This window comes from Morus notabilis, unplaced genomic scaffold, assembly GCF_000414095.1.
Source record: "Morus notabilis unplaced genomic scaffold, ASM41409v2 Scaffold296, whole genome shotgun sequence".
In the NCBI taxonomy this organism is placed as follows: domain Eukaryota; kingdom Viridiplantae; phylum Streptophyta; class Magnoliopsida; order Rosales; family Moraceae; genus Morus; species Morus notabilis.
Window position 1 is genome coordinate 30,482 of NW_010366896.1, and position 18,289 is coordinate 48,770.

At 32.1% G+C, this 18,289-nt stretch overlaps 2 protein-coding genes and 1 long non-coding RNA gene across 5 annotated transcripts; 2 read left to right on the forward strand and 1 right to left on the reverse strand.

Moving 5' to 3' along the window:
* The first annotated feature begins 7,806 nt into the window (after window positions 1–7,806).
* LOC21387245 lies at window positions 7,807–9,234 on the forward strand. Its single transcript, XM_010111440.2, has 3 exons — window positions 7,807–7,892; window positions 7,980–8,074; window positions 8,182–9,234. The coding sequence occupies exons 1-3, from the start codon at window positions 7,827–7,829 to the stop codon at window positions 8,840–8,842; spliced, it is 822 nt and encodes a 273-aa protein (XP_010109742.1). The 5' UTR covers window positions 7,807–7,826; the 3' UTR covers window positions 8,843–9,234.
* A 487-nt stretch (window positions 9,235–9,721) lies between these two features.
* LOC21387246 lies at window positions 9,722–13,058 on the reverse strand. Its single transcript, XM_010111441.2, has 2 exons — window positions 12,452–13,058; window positions 9,722–10,168 (listed from the first exon to the last, which is right to left on the reverse strand). Exons 1-2 carry the CDS (start codon window positions 12,700–12,702, stop codon window positions 10,108–10,110), a joined length of 312 nt encoding a protein of 103 aa, XP_010109743.1. The 5' UTR covers window positions 12,703–13,058; the 3' UTR covers window positions 9,722–10,107.
* Window positions 13,059–13,758: 700 nt separating this feature from the next.
* LOC112094139 lies at window positions 13,759–16,165 on the forward strand. Of its 3 annotated transcripts, XR_002903382.1 has the most exons (6): window positions 13,759–13,837; window positions 13,963–14,059; window positions 14,180–14,595; window positions 15,213–15,371; window positions 15,748–15,874; window positions 15,966–16,165. It is a non-coding gene; the product is annotated as an uncharacterized LOC112094139 (long non-coding RNA). The 3 variants fall into 3 exon arrangements; XR_002903380.1 differs by having other exon boundaries at window positions 13,963–14,595; XR_002903381.1 differs by having other exon boundaries at window positions 13,963–14,595; window positions 15,974–16,165.
* Window positions 16,166–18,289: the final 2,124 nt, after the last annotated feature.

Below are 18,289 nucleotides of genomic sequence, written 5' to 3' on the forward strand. Positions count from 1 at the left end.
AATTAGGTAAAAAATTATTTCTCAATCTCATTCATCGTCTTTTATGACTATTATTATCAATCATCAATCTTTGTTCCTACTATAATTTGATTACATATATAATCATCAATCTTTTTTCCATCTCTTTAATTTTTTTCCCTCTATCTATTCTTACGTAAATAATCATCAATCTTTGTTCCTACTATAATTTGATTACATAATTTACTACAGACAACTTTTAATTTGTCTAGCCATCTAAGAAACTCAAGCTACACAAATCCATATGTCAATTCACTTATTTATGTAGGCTTTGTTGATAAACTTAATTTATTAATTGTTGCTACTTTATTATTTAAATTTGTATCATAGCATAAATTTTAGATTTCTATTCTCATATTCATGTTGATATTATTTAATTTAGCTATAATATATATTGATAGATACTTTATTTGTCATACATTACTGAAAATACATAATATCCAAGCAACAATTACTACATAAAAATATTATGGCATTCATAATCTCTTAATTTTTTCGTCTTGAATTCTCTTGATTATTTATTTATCTATTATACAATTTATAATTTTTTTTTTTTATAATCAAGCATTGTGATAGAAAATTTTTAATCTATTTGTTTATATATGAAACAGGAAGCCGAATATAGCCAAATACAAATATCAATTCGTCTCCTTATACATAATTTGTTCCTAACCTTACTACATATATTACTCATATTTTATTGCTCTCTTTTGTATATGATCGTATCTACTTTTTTATTAATTTATTCAGAATAAATTATGATTCCGAGTAAGTAATCTTATGCATTCTTACAATCATACCCATATATACTGTTATTTCTATTTGCCGAATAAGTGATTCAGTTACTATTATTTCGGAAATATACTTTATTATAATCCCCTCCTTTCTTTTAGATAAATAAAAATTCAAACACTTATTTATACATTATTACTCAATACTTTTAATCCATATATGCCCAAACCTACCTTACACTATACTATTACTGAGGATACGCCTTGTTCGGCGGCCTCAAAAATTCAGAAAAATATAACTCGAGTTTTAATTTTATTTGAATTCATGTTCTTTTAAATTTGAACTCGAGTTTAAGACTAAAACTCGAGTTTAAGTTTCTCCTTCAACTCGAGTTCAGAAACTCGAATTTAAATTAATGAACAATATTTTTTATATTCTTAAAAATGTTATAATTTTTTCGTTTTAATCTTGATTGAGATGATTTTTTTCTATGCATTGACAATAAAAAGATGAATAAAACTCTACTCATATATCATATTAAAATTTTTCATCACCATTGAGTTTTTATTAAATTACTATCTAAATATAAATTTAAGTTTTGACTCACTCAAACACAAACTCAAAAAGATTTTTATCTCAAATGATAACTCAAATGTACACAATTAAACACAAATTCAAGTTACAATTTCTACTTAAATTATAACTCAAATTTAATTTAAAAACTATACTCAAGTCACATTCTAAAAGAATCAAGTCACATTCTAAAAGAATAAGTCCTGTAACCTTCAAAATCACTTTTTGGCCTTTAAACTGATTTCAGCGACTTTTCCCTTACAATGACAACGAGGACAAGGTAAGAAATAGTATAAGAGTGGCTCGGTCATCAATAAGCCTCTCCTTATTCATTCTGTAAGACAAAATTGCGAATCAGCAATCCAACAAAAAGATTTAAAAGCTCCTTTATCAAACTTTCCCCTTTTTATAATAATAAAATAAGTATCAAAGCCCAGCAAATCCAACCTATATAAAGAGCTCTCTTCAGCCCCCATAAAATGTAGTGTTCATAATTTACAAAGTAATTCCATCATTAAAATAACGATTAATTAAATAATATAAGAATAGGTATACAATACATGGCTTTCAAATCTTTGATTAATATCTTTGATCAACAATGAATTAACAATTTACATAGACAATTTGAATCTTTGATTACTATTTGATGAATAAATAACGCTTCAATATTTTTTAATCTAAAACAAAAAACTAAACTATAATTTCCAAATATTGGGTCAAAAATAATATTTTTATATTTTCTCACTTTTTAAATAATCTTATACTATAATTAATAAATGAATAAAACAAGAATAAGAAAAAAGAAAAAATCTTAGAATTAAACCAACCTGCACATCATATTACTTTAGAAATGTATCAACATTTTAATCAGACAATTGATAAATATCCAAATTATATTAATGAACACATTTATTAAATAATGATCTTTCTTTGTCAATCATTAGGAAAAATGACAACACCAATCCGTGCATTAAAACCAAATGAAGTTTATCAAACTATCAGGGCACGAATTTACAGATTATGGACAAACAATGACTTAACAACAAGACGTTTAATAAGTGTTGACTGTCTTTTAGTCGATGAAGAGGTAATACCTATTGCAAACACTATATTAGAGCATGTTTGATATTATATAATATTATAAAATAAATAACATTTGCATATTTTTTATCTACAGCAAGAGGCAATTCAAGGATCAATTCAAGCACGTGATTCCGACATCATTTCTCAAAATATTCAACTAGGCAATGTATACGACATCAGCAACTTTTTTTGTCACAGAAAACAAGCCAACATACAAAGTCGTTCTACATCCTGCATTGTTACAATTTGCACGTGCAACAGTTTTTCTCCCAGTTACAAACGAAGCGCTTCCCATTCCATTCCACAGGTTTTATTTCACTGAATTCGATCAGCTTCAACATAGAATCCAAACAACCGAAATTTTAACTGGTAATATAAACTACCTTCTCCAAAAAAAAAAATCATTATTAACTTACTTATTTATATTCTTTTCATTATATATTTATGTACCAACAGATGTCATCGGTATCCTGACAAGCGTACAAATAATAGAACAAATAAATATTAACAACAGACAAACATCACGACGCACCATAATGATACAAAATATAAGGTAAATAAATTTTATACAAATTTCACGACAATTATATTAGAAAAGTCATACCTAATAAATACACAACTTTTACATCACTTAGAACATTCCATTCTAATCTTTTTTTTTTCTTCTTCCAATAGAAATGAACAACTTCAGGTTACTTCATGGGGATACAAAGCATACCAATTTGATGAAAATGTTCTCAAATCAATGAAAGGATCAGTTGTTGCAGTTTTTGCAGCAATGTTAGTAAAGCAATATTTATGTATTTTCTCAATATTTTATAAAAATCCTTACATATAAAAATAAAGTATCTACACAAAAATACATCAAGATATTGATTAATTTACGGTCCAAATCTTAGGAAATGCATACATCTCAAGCACTGCAGCAACAATTTTTTATATTGACCCACAAATATCAGAGACAACAACATAAAAAACAAGGTAAGAAAACTAATTCACAATATCTAAAAACTAAAAATTTTCTATTACTCCTTTTCCTAATCATTCTTATGTTTCTATCTACTGGTTTCCTCATCAATATCAAGAAATTGACTTTACAACAGCATCAAGTCAATCCATTGAAGAACAAAAAACACAAAACAGAACAACAATTAATGAAGTAAAGACATTACATCAACAAAGGAGCGAGGTTAGAATAATAATATTACATGTTTATCTTTTGTTCTGATTATATTATTCAAGCTAACAACCTTTACTTATCTACATAGGGCACAAGATTTACAATAAAAGCTACAATAACCAGATTCTCAGCAGAACAAGCATGGTATCATAACTCCTGCCCCAGATGTTATCGATAGCTAAAGCAAGCTGGAATCGGTTGGTGGTGTGACAGTCACAGACACATAAAAATAATGCCATCTCCATGGTACTAAAAATTCCAAATATATTGTTGCCAAAATCAATTTATTTTCATTGCTCATAAAATTAATCTATTACATAAATCAATTGTGACTTTACATGTTGCAGGTACAGATTAACGGCAGAAATCGAAGATACAACTGGAAACATGAACATTACTATATTTGGTAAAGTAGCGCAAACCCTAATAAAAAAACCATGTTCTACACTAACAATCGATGAAGGCTTTACCGATCCATTTACAATCCCGCCGATCATCACTCAACTAAAAGGACAAACTAAGATTTTTCAACTATACTTTCAACAAAGAGGACCACAAATAAATGCGATAGTTTCCAAAATATTTGAAGACACAAAGCCTCTAGCACTACCAACACCAACATCAACAACTGTAGCGATAACCACAAGGTAAAATATTTCTATTGAATTCTACCCATTACAAATAAAAAAATCATATCTAATATGTAAACTATATTTTACCATTTTAGCCCTCAAACAAAGGCAATAGCAGTAGCTCTAACTCCAGTCGATCCACAAACTCCAGACGTAAAAAAATCAACCATTCGGTAAGCCATATAAACTAATTTCTATTATTCATAAATCAAACACAATATTTATAATTATATATATATATATATCTAAACAAACTCTCACTATTACAGTTCTCGATCAAAAGAAACAGAACAATCTACAAAACGTCCAAGGACCAGGTAATATCACTTCCTCTAAATCAAAATATTCTCAATTTCATCAATTATCTATACTAACCTTTCAAAAATATACATCTTGCAGGTAAAAAGAAAAAAAAAAGGCAACACAAGGACTAAAGAAAAATCTCAATTACAATGTAAATACATATTTAGTAGAACATAATATAGACCTATCCATGTACAAATATGTATATATAAACTATTTTTGTATTGTAAAACTTATCAAGCTCTCATGTAATATAAAACTTTTTCCCCTCTTCTCCCTCACTGAAAAAAAAAAAAAAATTTACAGTCCTTTTAATGTTACACTCATCTTCAACACTTTATTTTTAACTTTCATCACATTCAAAATAACTCTGCATACTATAAAATTATTACTAGTTGCAACGCATGGGTATTTCACTAGTAAGACCTAGGAGAGTTTCTTAAACATTTGTTGTGTTTAAAATTGTTCTTATTTTTATTTTTTATATTTTTCAAGAAAGAAAAAATGAAAACAATTCTAAAACGGCATTTGGCATAATTAAAGACAAAAGACGGAAATGAAAATAATTTTTTGGTTTAGTGTAAAATGGGAGAGAAATGAAAAACGACTTTTAGTTGTTTTTCAGTTTTTGTTTTCGTGTTCTCCTCTGAGCACAAAGAGAGACATTCATGGGTTTTTTATACCGAAAATAATCTCTTGATAAAACTATTAAACGCATTTTTAAAAATAATTTATGTCTGAGATTGAAAACGTTTTAATTTTTATTTTCATACAAAAAAATAAAATCATTTTAGAACGAGTTCCAAACACGCCCTTTTTTTTTTGCTTTCTGGCTCTGAAAGTTATTTCTATAAGTGTATTGATGAGATGTTAGAAGAATTTCTAGTTAAAGTAACAAAATGTAGCTATCAAAAGAAACACTTCCGAATATACTTTAAAATTTGTACCAAAGTTTTATTAAAGACACTATAATTTTCTTCCAAAACTTTTTTTACTTATTAGAAAATTTAAAAATTGTTTTCACCAATTAAACTCTTTTATTCCAAATACTTATTAATAAGCCATAGTTTTTACTTTTCTTCTTTCATTGATTAAACCAGATTAGGCAGACTAATAAATCTCAATTATCTCAATTAACCCTGATTAATTTCTCGAGGTGTTACAGGGAAAGAGAAAGAGTGAGGAAGTGAGGAAGTGAGGAAGAGAGAGGAGGATTTGAGAGAAAAATTTAGAGTTTGGAAGTGCGGGTGAGTGAAAAATGGAAGAGAGCGCTTGAAATTATAAAAGGGTAAGATAAAGTTTCAAAATTTTAAAAGAAAATGATGAACAGGAAAAAGTCCGTTTTTTTCAAAAAGTTTTGACATTTAACGACGGTTTTTAGGAAACCTTCATTAAATATTTACATTAGACGACGGTTTTTAAAAAACAATCGTCTAATATATAACATTTAACAACTGTTTTTAGAAAACGGTCGTTAAATGTATCGTATAGTCTCGCTCCATGTTTCTTCAGGACTTTAGATAACGTTTTTCTTAAAACGTCGTTAAATAAGCGTCGTCTAATGTGAAACTTATTGTGGTGAGTTATGCCCAATCCCGACATGAATTATGAATCTGCTATAGAATGATACAATACAATACGCTAAAAATTAACCCATATTCAATAATACGACATAGACTGCATTAATTTACGATCCGTAATAATTTATACGATGGTCACATCAAACATTATATCAATATATTATTATACAATATAGTGCTCTAATACGATTAAATAAACATGCCCTAAACACTAGTATTTAACTTTTTATTTTAGACCTTTTATAAATCCCAAGACATATTTATTAATAATTTAATATATGCTTAATAATTTCTAACTCACATGAATGTGTATGAACTTATAAAGTTAATAAGCACCCAATTCTTTTATGGGGATTCTTTATGGTGGAATTTTAAAAAGTACTGAATTAGTAGAGTATTATTTTTTATTGTTGGATTACTTTTTTTAACAGTAATCTGCAGCAAAAGCAGTTTTGTGAGGTGCGTTGTAAATTTTTACTATAAATCTGCACAGATCTTACCGTTAAAAAATTAATCTAATAATTAAAAAAGCAACGCTCACCTTTGAATTTCACCCTAAAGAATCCCTCTTTTATGATTGAAAAATATAAAAATCTATAGACGTGTGTGCGTGAAGCATTATTTAAAGCGTCAAATGAATGGGGGAAAAAAAAAAAAAAAGGTCAAATCGTCAAGAAGTTGTCAAATTTAGAAGGATTTAACTACTTTTCCCAATTTACAATTAGAGAAAATGGCTGATGATTTGATATTAGTTGCTAATATCTCCTTAAAATGACCATGGTGGCTGCTGTTTCTAGGATCTCGCTGAGGAGGCGACTCGCGGGATCGATTTCTTTAGTCGTAGGCATCTATCCATAGTTGAAACGCGAGCTTTGTTAGCTCGTAGAGGTGACTAGAATCAATCCAAGTTGACACATGGATGGCAATCATGCTCCAACAATATTCATAGCTACAGTATATCTTTGAAGAAACATGTCAACTTGTGTTTTGCGATAATATGACCATAATCAGAACCGGCCATGCCGTCTCCCATAAACATCCCGCCTGAGTTCTACTTCTGAAACTTGTTCAATCAAATCTCCTTAATTCAAAGATTTCTTTGTTGCTTTTATTTTATTTCATTTTTTAATTTTCAAAAATCAATGTTCTGTACTATAGGTTATAGCAATTGCCCAAGAACATGGCCACTAAGCTCGTGAGCTGGCCTTCCAAATATATATATATATATAGACACACACACACACATATATATATATATATATATATATTGTGAGTTGGCCAACGGATAAATTGTTGAAGCATGAAATGGCTGCCTATATAAATTCCAAAAGGGCAAAAAGGGAAATCCAAAAACAACAAACTGTAAAAGAACCGCATAGTTGAAATGCAGTTCATAGTTTACGCTACAGACAAAGCTGTTTTTTCTCTGTCCCCACATTCCTTTAATTGAAATAAAAGAGAAGTATGATTAAATTCCAACGTCACACTAGTTTCAAAAACCGTTGGAGCCAAATTGGGTTTAAAATTTTTCCCATTACCATTTAGACCCCCTTTCTTCTTGTCTCTTTTTCTGCTTGTATTTGATGCCATATTTCCTCAATTCTTCTTCACCATGAAGAAGAGAAATACCCTTTTGAACTAGGAGAATATCATCTCTATTTTTCTTCTTTTTTTCCTTTCATTTGTTTCTTTGTAAGTTATAGCTATTATCTTGAACTTCAAATTATGGGGTGTTTCCTTGCCTGTTTTGGTTTTACCAACAAAAGAAAGAAGCGAAAATCTGCCGACAAGGTCTTAGCTTGTGACCCTTTTTGAAAGTATTTGTTTTCTCACTTATTTTCAATATTGAATCTAAACGCTTCTCAAATTTTGTTGCAGAAACATGGGAGTTATGAACCATTGGATTCATCTGTATCTATAGTAAGACTTGTCACTGCAGAGAATCTAACTACTAGTGCAGATTTTGAGCCCAGGTGAGTAAATAGTATTTGTGAGCTTTCTTCGACATTACTAAGATTGAAAATTTTGTGAAAATGTTAAATGTCTCCTTTTTTTGGGTGTAACTTGTTGTGTTTGTTAGGCACAAGCCGAAGGAGCAACTCAGCTCGAAAATCCGCAAGAAAGTTAGGTTTAATCTAAATGTGCAGGCCTATGAGCCAATCTCCACATCTTACCATTTCTTGAAGGATGAAGAGGATGAGAAAGTGGAGAAGAAACACGAAGAAATCAAAGAAGGAAGCTTGTCTACTTCACTATTTGGAAGCGGCTCTTCCAACTTAAACTACAGATACCAAAATTGTAGAGATTTTTATGATGATATTGCATTCGAGGACAGTGATTTGGATGACTATGACATTGATTATATCGATGACAATGATGATGAATACGATGGAGATAGTGATATTGACAGCCAAAGAGTAAGCAAAGACGGTATGAGTTCAGAGAAGAAGGTTTCTTCTGATGAACATGCTGAAGAAAAGGCCAAGATTTCTGATAAGAGTGACTACGCACATTCTGTACTGAAACCTGTGGAAAATCTAACTCAGTGGAGAGCGGCAAAAGCGAAAGCAGCAACACCATCTAAGCAGCATCAAAGGAAGGAGAATAACTTATTGTCTCAAGAATTCTCAGAACCGTTACTTGTCCAAGAGAGACAACCCCGTAACCAGTCCAAACCTCTTCTTCAAGAAATCGCGGTTGATTCAAGCCTTTCGAGTTGGTTAAGTTCTCGAAATACTTAACCACTTGTATTGCTTCTGAATCATGTTACCCACCAAAGAAAGTAGGATAAATCAGATTAATGGAAAGTTAAGAGAAAAGATATCAGTGTCATCAATAAAACAGGGCCCAAAAATCGGGAACTTGGCCTACTTTTTTTGGTGAAAAAAATCCTCAAGGATGGGGAAACACTTCATATTTTGATACAAAGGTGAAGAAAATCTTTGCAACAGTAGAAACTGAGGCTAGTTTTTGTCATCTTCCCGGCGCAAATACCAACAGAGTGAGAATTTATGGGCGTGTGTTGTTTTTTCTTGTGTTTGTGTGTGTGTGCTTGTCTTTAATGCTCTTTTTTTAATGCCTCATGAATGCTCGGTTGTGAACTGCTGTAAGATTTAGCTTTTCACTGTTTGTTAAAGCCTTATTCGATCAAAGTTAAAAAAAAAAATGTCGAAAAAATTTACTTCAAGGATTTTATGCTATTATTGGTTTTGACCTGGGGACAAAAATATGGAAGTGGCTTTTCCGATCAGTGACTTTCACAAGTGTCCAAAAATTCACAGCAAGAGAATAACAATGATACTAAGTCCTACATTCACCAACACTTTCTACTAGTTTTTTTTTTCCCCCTCAATGATACTAGGTCCTACATTCACCGACACTTTCTACTAGTTTTTTTTTCCCCCTTCTTTTTGTTTTTTTTGTTTTACCAAAGTGATAGTTTTGTTAACCAAGTGATATGGCAAAGTGGGTTTGATACCAAAAAAATGTCTCACTGCTTATTAGTCAACCAACCTGAAAGATGAAGTGCCAACTATTTCAGACTTCTGATTCGTTTGGATGAAGTTCTACAAAATTACTTGGAACACAAAATTGATATTTATGAAAGACAATTTTTTGTGTGTGTTTCCTGATGATGAGGGAATAGAGGGAAAAGTAATGAACAAAGTTATCCAAGTATTTTTGTTGAGTGTATAATCTGCATTACATACCAATAGCCGTGGTAAAAGCATCAAAAAAGCTTGTATGCTGTAAAATATGTTACACACAGTGAAAGACATTCTCATCATCTCGTCTGCTTTTGACCCAAAAACATCAACCTAACAAATGGAACTGCATCGGAATGTAATATGAGACAATTTTTTTTTCTCGCATTGCTTATAATATTTGTTGAAGCCAGGGCCACTTTGTATATTAAAAAAATTTCTCAAGTCAGATTGCTGAGAATACCCCAATTGTTTGATATAGCCGAATTTGATGATGATGATTTGGTGTAGTGAAGTTTTATCTACATTATGGTACATATGCAAGAATCTGAATCCTCGTCGTCGTCAGAGTCGCTCACATCACTGCAATACACAAGAGGATGGGGGTGAGAGTGACAACCTGATTAAAGGAAAGCAACGGCAAAACCATGCTCAAAGAAAAATCATGTCATAGAATAATCAACTACAAAATGTGCATACTACCATTGTCCAACGAAGTCAAGTCAGAATAAACGTGGTCCTTCATAACCTCTGACAAAGACTCATTCCGAAACAAAAATTGTCGAATCGTCTTAGAATATCAAATGACAAATGGGAAGTTAAATCATACTACGTTTCCTGTGAGGCAACATGCTAGATTTCAAGTCCAACTCATGCCCAACTAAATCCAGCCTATCTAAGAAAACCAGTGACACAAGTCGAAGGAGTAGATTTATGATTACAAGAAGTTAATCAGGCCTGTAAATCAATTTTTGAGTGTGAGCAATTGTCAATGTTCTGAATATGAGATGCAATGACCATAAGCTATTCACAATAATCTTGTTATCTCCTTGAAAGGAATCAATGGTTTAAGGCTCTTAATGGTACTTTAGGAGGCTTCAGCAAGATATTTGAAAGGAAATTACAATAGTATGCTTCTTTCTGCTTTTTACGGGGGGGGGGGGGGGGACAAAACAAAAACAAAAAACAAAAAACAAAAGAAAAAGCCTTCGGTCACATCTATAATTAGAGCCCAAAATTCTGATGCTAAAGAGGAAAGACAAGCTCTATTTAACCTCAAGAACTAACTGATCCCACTTACAACCATGAGATTCCCATGGTTCCCATCAACCTTACTACCATACGATTCCCATCAAACTTACCAGCCAAACCTCCCAAGTAATCAGCTACACTAACATTCATGTAGTAGAATTTACGAACTTGAACTTCAAGGGACTTAGAGGGTGTTTGCTTCACAACTCAAGTTCAAGAACTTGAGTTGTGTTTGTGAGAGAAAAACCCTATAGCAAAAAAGTAAAATTTGAATTTTTGTGAAAAAAAACTCTGTAGCAATAGAACTCTTGAGTTGTGAAAAGGTGATGGGCTTCTGTTTTTTCTTCTTTGCTTGGAGAAAAGAAGAGAAGGAAAAATTAGCATCAAGGAACTTTAGCACATCCCAACAATGTTGGCACTCACTAAAACTCCCTTCCTTCACCAGGCTCTTACTCAATTTTAAAAAAATAAAAAATTACAAATAAAAACAAAAACACAAGGTGATGGGCATTTTCAATTGTAACATTTAAAAGGAAAACATATCCCAAAATCTTTCAAATACTCGTACAAAATCTCGCCTTATGAGAACCTACGCTGCCTTTAAGTCCACCTCCAAAATCCTAAAAATTTCCCTTACTCCACTTTTCACCATAAAGTAAAGTTTCTAAACCACAGATAACTAGAGCCCCCTTTCCTATAAACTTCTGTTGAGAAAACTAAAACTGCTGTGATAATTGAGATGCAGAAGGGCCAATGTAAGTCTACAAGTTTCTAACTCGGAAATTCGGAATAAAACAAGGAAAGTCTATATGAGAACAAAGGAAACGTAACTATTTCTGTTTTCTCCTACTAAAAAACTCAACTACTATTCTAATAAGCTAAGGTAAAATAGCAAAAAGGGAAGGTAATAGAACAACAACCAATCCAAAAAAAACTTTTTATGGATTGCTTAAAATGAAAGCCTTAAATCGCAATTCATCATCAGAAACATACACAAAATCATTGGAATAAACGTTATTAAGGAGACGTTTGGTTCATGGATTAAAATAATGTGATTAGAATTATTTTTAATTTACGTATATTTTTTGTGAAAAAAATACTATAACAAATCATAAATTATAATTTAAATCATAAACTATGATTTGAATCATGATTTGAATCCTTCAACCAAACATCCCCTAAATGTAGACAGATCAAGGACACAAAAAGCGCTTATTAAATGTAGACAGATCAAGGACACAAAAAGTTGACTACTTTTGACATCACCAAAAAAGAACCTGTTTCTAAATAATGGAAAACCACCATTATCATCCCAATATTTGCCGATACAAACAAGCAAATGATATTACATTTTATCTCAATCTTAGCTTCAATACAAAATCTTGTAATCTACTCTTTGTTGAATTCTGAAAAAAGGATCGTCAATTATTTGCCTAAAACCCCATCAACGCACAAATGACAAAAACAAAAAAAGAAAATTCAACCTCCAAATCACAACAACAAGAAGAAAAATTAAAGGGCAGAACAAAAAAAAAAAAAAAAAAAAAAACCTTGAACTTAAAGGACAATAGAATCGGATTGAATTCAGCAAAAAAAAAAAAAAAAAATCATTACCTCGGTTCGAATTCCAAAATCTCAACAAGCTTATTCCCATTCTTGTCGTTCCACTGGACTTTTCGCCGAATCTTATCCGATTTTCTCGACATGCCTCCTCTGCGCGGGGACAAAAGGGAATTACAATCGCTATCTTCTTCTTCCTCTTCTCCTCCTTCTCGTTCTCCATTGATGAGTTTCTCAGTCTTGGGGTCTACAGAACCCATAGGGTTTTCTTTGCAGCCATTAACATCATTACCACGCGTATCCATCAACAAGAATACAGTGTCCACCGACGAAATCCGCCTCAAATTCTTCGTAGTTTCTCAGAAACCTAATTCTCGCCAATGCCAGAAAAATTAACGATTTGCAGATCCTAAACCTCGAATTCAAGACCTACGATTCTTCGAGCGTGGGAATCAGAGCATTGACAGGGGTCAACGCCCATTCTCGGCGAGATCAGGCTTTGCAAGGACACATAAAAAGAAGAAAAAGAGAAACTAATAATCGCTTCGCCAACTAGGAAAATCTACTCGGGGAAAAACTTGACTTTCCCGAGAAAGTGACGGAAAATTTCGTATTCTCAGAGCCGGATCGTATAAAAGCTACAGGAAACAAAAAAAATTGGAGCAAGTGCGGACGACTATATTATAATTGAGAAGTTTCTTTTTATTTTTTAGCAAAAAATAAAATTTGAGAAGTTTCTTTTCTTTTAGAAAAATAAGAAACAGAAAGAAATTTCTCTTTTTTCTGAGAATTTTACGTATTTAAATTTTTAATTTTAATTGAGATATGATTTTATGTAAATTTTTTTTATTGTAATAAAAAAAATTAAATATAATTTTATTATAAAAATTTTTAACTATAGTAAAATTTAAATTAATGGGATATTAATTTAACATTTATTTTTATCTTTTTATTTTATTATTTATTTTTTTGGGAAAGGAGTCAATACAATAAGACAGGTCAGGGACGAGTCCGATTGTATTTTAATTACTTTTTAATTTTAATCAATTTGTATTTAATTAATTTTGTTTTATTAAATGCTAATCGCGAATATTGATATTTCAACGAATACAACACTAGAAAAATTCCATTGTGATTTGTGAGGGGCGTTAGTTTTTTTTTTTTTTTTTTTTTTTTTGGTTAGGATCATGTGCGGCAGTCATAGCTACGCACATGATTAAACACACGTGGCAGGATCCTGTTCGGGATTTGTTCAGGAGTGAATACGAACGGTCCGTTGGACTGGGGATTATCGACTTCGGAGTACAGGGTAGTTAATCATGTTGCCGTAAAAGGAAAAGGAAGTGGCTGATTTTGTGTTTATTTATTTTGAACAGAGGAACACAAACTAGCGGATGTGGGATTGTTTCCTTGGGCGTCAGAGTCTTTGCAAATATTTTGGTGAGTGTTTCTACTATTGTGTGATTTTCTTTGGCTTTTGATTTGCAATTTGTTTGTACATCGTGTCTTTGCACAAAACTTGGCGAGTTTCTTCATTATGGTTTTGTATTTCAAACTTTTCTCAGAAATTTCTTCCGTTATTGGGCATCGACATTGTTTAGGCATTGCTCCTTTCGTCATTTTGGTGTGGTAGTCGTTCTTTCCTTGGGCATTCATAACTGGGTGAGTTATAATATGAAATTCCTACAAATTTTCCTTAATTTCTTTCAGCATTTGATCTGACATTTCTTCTTGTTATCTCCGCCTGTTCTACTTCCACTGATGTTTTTCGTGAGATTAAAGAAATTAGCGTTTAGTTGTACATCACAAAGCTATTTTATGCCTTGAATTTCTGGGCTTCTTGAGCCATGAACCCTAGTTAGATTCCCGGGCTTCCTTGTTTCCACGTCTCGGGAGGAAAAACCTGCAGATGTGGTATGATTTTCGAAGAGCAACCAGGATTGCAAGTGGTCGAAGAATGTTGTTCCCTCGCTTCAATAATTAACAATGCCGATAAATTGGTTTCACTTTATTACCTCCCAGACTGTTTGAAGCACCGACTGAGTCAGTTACTCTGCGATTCTCGAAGAATGAATGCTCATGTTTTTAAGCTTCTGCTTCAAGGGTCCCCAACAGAGGTTTGCGTGAAGGATTGTTCTTGGCTAATAGAGGAAGAGTTCACAAAATGTTTGTAGAACTTTGATCCGAGCAACTTAATGGTATGCTCTTTCATTGATTGATGATGCTTGCCCTTGTTTAAAACTACTAATATTTTTATAAAACTAAAAATTACCAATTCTTTTGGTGACATGACAGCTCTATTATTCTCCATAGCATTACCATATCATATCATATCATTAATCCTGTTTTTTTAGTGTTGTTTTGGTTGAATCTTTTTTTATTTGGAAGAAGTAAATCTATCTCTTCTAGTTTGGAAGGCATGTACTATTGAAGAAGTAAATAATTGGGTGGTAGCATATCTTCAAAGGCGGTAAGAGCAGCTTTTGCGTAAGAGTGGTGCAGTCTAGTGCTTGCTCTTTGTTGTACATCACAAAGCTTCTTTTTTTTATTGAAGCAGTGAAGAAAGGTTTTTAAACGACGACAATAGAATTTGTAAAATAAATTCAACCTGCTAGTCTTAAAAGAGAAAAAAGAAGGGAAAGAAAAAATAGTTGGATTGAATTCTCATTGGTATATTTTCGCCCATTGTTTGTGTTAATTTGTTGTTTGCTATGTTATTCTTATGGGGCATGTGTTATAGGTCTGCAGATTCTTGTCTTCATTGTTATTTTTCTCTTTCTATATAAGCTGGATTTTATTCTCTTTTTTCAATCAGGTGTTATTTTTCAGCCCCTGCACTTAGATCTCCCAACCTCACCGAGTGCTCCCTTCTCACCTCCTCGAGTATTGACACCTTAGCTAACTCATTGGGTTTGATCCTGAGAGAGCTGTATCTTGATCTACACTTAGAAAGCTGAGGGATGAGATTGCAAAGGTAAGTATGTGGTTATATAAGATGCTTCTAATGTTTCTTTTTGGAGAGTGTATGAATGAAAATGCAATTTCTTTTGTGGTTGGTATTGTTAATTTATTGGAAATTGGGATGTGGAGTTTTGTCTTTCTTATTGGTCAATGTTATTCAATCACTAAAAATATTGTATGTCTTTCATAATTTTCCCTTACTTTCAATCTATTTTGATTTTTATATTCCCTTACTTTCTTTGCATTCTGTTTTGATATACAAGGTCAGGAGATGCTGGCTTTTTTGTTTGAGTTTGTGTTTTCTAAATTTCACTTTACTTGTGAATTGTCTACTTTTTGTTCGAGTTTGGTAACATGATTATTTGAGGATCTATATATATAGAATGCAGTTATAGTGTGGGTGGATGTAGCAAAAAAACCGGACGCTTTCTTGTGGACGCCAATGAGTGATATGAGGACCATTGAAGAAGCAATTTCAAGTAATGTGGCTTGACTTGCTGATAAAATTTTAAAGGGGTATGTGGAATCTCTACTAGTTGCAAATTTGTTTTAAACAAAACATTATATGATTGTGATAGTTTTTTTGCTCTTTGGGTTTAAATGTAAGCAATGAAGACTCATGCTTTCTCCAACTATCTACATACCAATACATGTAAGCCATGCTCTCTGTCTTACAAGTTTGACATTAAATTTTTGTCTAGTGCATCATTGAAGTCATGTTTCCTCTTCACTGCAAAACATATGTGAATGTGGCAACGTAGTTGTGAATGGTGTAACTAGTCTTTGCTTTATTTATAGGTTAAATGGTGGAAGTTTTAGTTGAGTTTGATTATTGTTTTGATAGTGGATCACTTTCTTATAGGTTTTAGATAGTGGAGATGACTTTTTTGTTGAAGCATTTTGTCAAGATGGAAGGATTTACTTCACCATTGCACTTAGACGTTTTGGATACTTTGATATCTCTAGTTATTTCTCTGTTTTCTTTACTTGTTTTGAATGTTAAGGTTTTGGACATTGTATGAATTATGTTGTAGAAGTAATTGTATTGCTAACTTGGTAGATACTGATAACAATTGATATGTTGAATGTTTTTATGCTTTAATTTGAATGTTCCTATTTAGATATATCACATATCTCAGAATTACCATTTATTTGAATGAATTCAAAAGGATATCAATAATAATTTTAAAAAGCTACAAGAGTATGAATATAATAAGGAAAAAAAGTTATTAATCTGTATCGTAGCCATGCTAAATAGCTATAAGAGGTTGAAAATAACTTGTCTTAAACGCTATAATCCCTCAATTCTATAGCGCTTTCCATAACTCTCCTAAAATGCTATTTTTTCTTATGACTTTTAATAGCACCCACTGTCTTAGCGCTCTGAAAAACGCTATTGTTAGTAATTAATAGCGTTTTTAGTCAGCTACTGATATTGATATTTATTGTAGTGTTAAATCAATTTCTTCTTAAAATAAAAAGTAGCATCATTCCAAGGTAGTTTAATAGACTTATTTGAAAGAAACGTCATACATCGTAAGGTGCTAATCCCCTCGAGAATTTTTGCACTAAAGATTTGCTTTTGGAAAATTCTATTGAGGTTTATTTCCTATTAAATCACCAAAGAGTCTAATGTGACTCATTCTTGAAAATGGAGATTAATTTTTGACAAATACATTATCGCCTCATTATAGATATTTCATTAGCATTATAGAAGCAATCATTGATACTAGGTTTAAATATTCATGAAATTATTTAAATGATCATCAAACAATATCCATATGACAGAAATTCTACACTTAACGTCTGAATTTCAGTTAAGTGGTATGACTTGAATTTCCCATTTATTATTCTTTCTTTATTAGACCCATGATTTAGATCATTGAAGAAAGTCATCAAGACACTTTTTTTTTGTCGTCAAAATTTATGCTAATTCATAACTTCATTGGCATACCCCGTGAGATCTCACTGATATGGAAATTTACATCCTATTATAAAGGTAATAAATATACGTTTCACAAGAAAACTCATAAGTTAAATTTTGCCATTAAAATTTCTACTTTAGGATTTTGTTAGGTTTTACAAAGTGCCACAGCTTTCAGATTTCTCTTATTAATACCCCATTTTCCTTCACATTCACAACAACTAATCAAACCTATTTAGCTTACTTCGACTATGCTGAACTTCTTCCATATTTCTCTTATTAATACCCCATTTTCCTTCACATTCACAACAACTAATCAAACCTATATAGCTTACTTCCACTATGTTGAACTTCTTCCATAGCTTCTCCATGTTTTCTCTTATTCTTGAAGTTATGTTGGTTTTGGTCTGCTCTAAGCCACAACTCCACTCAAAAAGCTCTGCAAGAGCTTCATCCACTCTTCTCTTGGAGCACTAGGAAGTTCTTGAGCCCTTACTAGCAAATTCGAATACCTTCGTACCACGGAGCATATTTCGACACCTCGAAAGGCGTCAAGACTTCATTCTCGCCATCAACTGCCTTGCATCACTCAACCTCGCCCTTTTCAGGGTTCTCTCAATATTTCTCCCACGGAGCTGCCTATGCGGGTTCACCAAATAGTCTCATTTTCTTCATCAATGCCTTATCAAACCTGAGTCATCTTTCCATCAACTACTTGATTACTCCTCCCACCGATTTCAGTTTACGTGGGTTTCTTCTTCTTGTTGTTGATTTTCTAACTCTTTTCGTAAGGTTATTTTTTGTCATTTTCACAACAGAAAGAGCCCTAGAGTCAATTCTCTTCAGCCTTATTCGGGTTCGTTAGAGGTCCTGCCATTGCATCTACATCTAGAAGCGCTAAGTATTGCACCAACCTAGGAGGTTCACCATCAAATCAGGTACATACACGTATACACCTTTGCCACGTAGTAACCCCAAATTAACCAGACCCTAACAAACGCAATCAA

Coding starts and splice junctions, on each gene's coding strand:
- LOC21387245 (XM_010111440.2), top strand. CDS start 7,827: ATGGGGTGTTTCCTTGCCTGTTTTGGTTTTACCAACAAAAGAAAGAAG. Junction 7,893..7,979: donor AGCGAAAATCTGCCGACAAG/GTCTTAGCTTGT, acceptor ATTTTGTTGCAG/AAACATGGGAGTTATGAACC. Junction 8,075..8,181: donor AGTGCAGATTTTGAGCCCAG/GTGAGTAAATAG, acceptor TGTGTTTGTTAG/GCACAAGCCGAAGGAGCAAC.
- LOC21387246 (XM_010111441.2), bottom strand. CDS start 12,702: ATGGATACGCGTGGTAATGATGTTAATGGCTGCAAAGAAAACCCTATG. Junction 10,169..12,451: donor ATTTTGGAATTCGAACCGAG/GTAATGATTTTT, acceptor TGTGTATTGCAG/TGATGTGAGCGACTCTGACG.